At 42.2% G+C, this 1,905-nt stretch overlaps 1 protein-coding gene across 1 annotated transcript in view; it reads right to left on the bottom strand.

Moving 5' to 3' along the window:
* The window catches only part of TRIM14 (tripartite motif containing 14), a 25,076-nt gene that overhangs the window by 11,520 nt on the left and 11,651 nt on the right, over window positions 1-1,905 (bottom strand). Inside the window, exon 3 of the mRNA XM_004677972.2 lies at window positions 779-1,012. Within this exon, the coding sequence (XP_004678029.1) occupies window positions 779-1,012 (234 nt within the window). The remainder of the gene's footprint in view (window positions 1-778; window positions 1,013-1,905) is intronic.

The raw sequence follows: 1,905 nt of genomic DNA, 5'->3' as shown, positions 1-1,905 counted from the left end.
GAGAGTGTACAGGCGGAGGCCCTCCTGGAAGGGTGTCCCGAGAGTGTACAGGCGGAGGCCCTCCTGGAAGCGTGTCTCGAGAGTGTGCAGGCAGAGGGCTTGTGACTTTAGAATCAGACAGACTTGGGTTCTGACCTCAACTCTCCCACCTACTAGGCTGTCGGCTTTAGATAAGTCATTTCAACCCCCCTGAGACAATATCTCACTCATATAATGGGGTACGAAAACCCACTTTGCAGAGTTCTCATAAATCCTAGAGCTTTAAGATTCATGAAGTGCTGGGGACACGAGGCTCTCAAAAATGATGACGATGTTATTTAATTTCTCCAAAAGTATATTATCTTCCTAACAATGTATAATTTCTGGCCATTTGGGAGCAAGAAAGTCTGCCAGCTAACAAGGTACTTCTCTCTGTATTTATTCAATGTGTAAAAATTGTGTTCAGGGCCCTCCCTGGTGGCGCAGCGGGTTAAAGCACTGCACTACGAAGCTTAAGCCACTTCTGCATGAGTTCGATTCCTGCCTGCCCTGGAGAAGATCCACATGGCGCGGCAGACCTCTCCTGACCCGCCCGCTGCTCCCCTCAGCAGTGTACTTCGTTGATCTGCCTGTTCTGCTCCCCACTATGTCTCTGGTGAATCCTCTCACCCTCCGCATCTCTGGCCTGTACCCCAGTTCTATATGAATAAATAAATCTTAAAAAAAATGTGTTCAATGCCATAGTAGCCACAGTGAAACCTCGCAGGTGTCACCTGTGAGGGCAGAAACCCAGGATTACCTGCAGCAGCAGTATTGGATCGGGCTCCTGGCTGATACACCAGACCCTGCTGGAGAGGCCATTGATGGCATCAATTTGCTTCCCACAAGAGACTATTCGGTCCCTGTACTCCTGGAGGGCCAGCTCTGTGTTTTTATGAATGAATTCCTTGGCCAGCACTTCTTCTTCATCAAGCAGTTGTCTGAGTTCAGTAAACTTCGAGGTCAGCCAGGTTTTACTTGATTCTGCATGAGCCTAAAGAAAAAACCAGTTGCAGGTGATATGATTACTAGCCAGGAATCTGGAATAATCAACATGAAAAATTACTTAAAAGGAAGTTTCAGCAAGGGGGTCAGTCAGGTAAAAGATCAACTTAAAAAATTCAGGCTTTTCTAGGTACTGCTATAGTCAACTATTAAATATGTGGACAAATAAAGATCCATTTTATGGAGTGCAGAAAATAGCAAAATGTCAAAAAATAAACTTAGTGAAAACTGTAAAGACCTAGATAAATAACAGTATAAATTACACTGAAAAACATACAAGGAAGTCTGAATGCATGAAAGAAATAACTATCCTTGGTTGGGAAGTTGCATTAGTATAAAGATGTTATTTGTCTCTAAACTGGTCTATAAATTCAGTGCAATCCCAATCAAAGGGAAGTTTTTCTAAACATATATATGTTTAATATACAGTTCAAATAAATATTAAATTATCATGGGGAAAGTAAGTATAATAAAAGCTAAAAATTGGTTTAAAAATCAATGAAAGACAGACCAATGAATATACCAATATTAGATATCAAAAACTGTTATCTATATGACTTAAAACAATATGATGTAAACAGAGACAGAAAGACCAAAAACGTAGAGCTCTAAACAGAAAAAGAACCAAGAAAAATATATATCATATATAAATGCACACAGACATACACAAAAACAAATAGTGTTGGCCATTACAAATTATTGGAAGGGGGCCCTCTCTGGTGGCACAGTGGGTTAGGATACAGTACTGCAAGCTAGCTGCAGCCGCTTCAGTGCAAGTTCAATCCCAGGCTCCGGAGGTGACCCACATGGCACAGCAGACCTCTCCTATTTCGCCTGCTGCTCCCCTCAGCAGTGTACTTTGTTGATCTGCCTGTTCTGCTC

This window comes from Condylura cristata, unplaced genomic scaffold, assembly GCF_000260355.1.
Source record: "Condylura cristata isolate star-nosed mole 26May11 unplaced genomic scaffold, ConCri1.0 scaffold00006, whole genome shotgun sequence".
NCBI lineage: Eukaryota > Metazoa > Chordata > Mammalia > Eulipotyphla > Talpidae > Condylura > Condylura cristata.
This window is presented reverse-complemented; position numbering and strand designations above follow the sequence as displayed.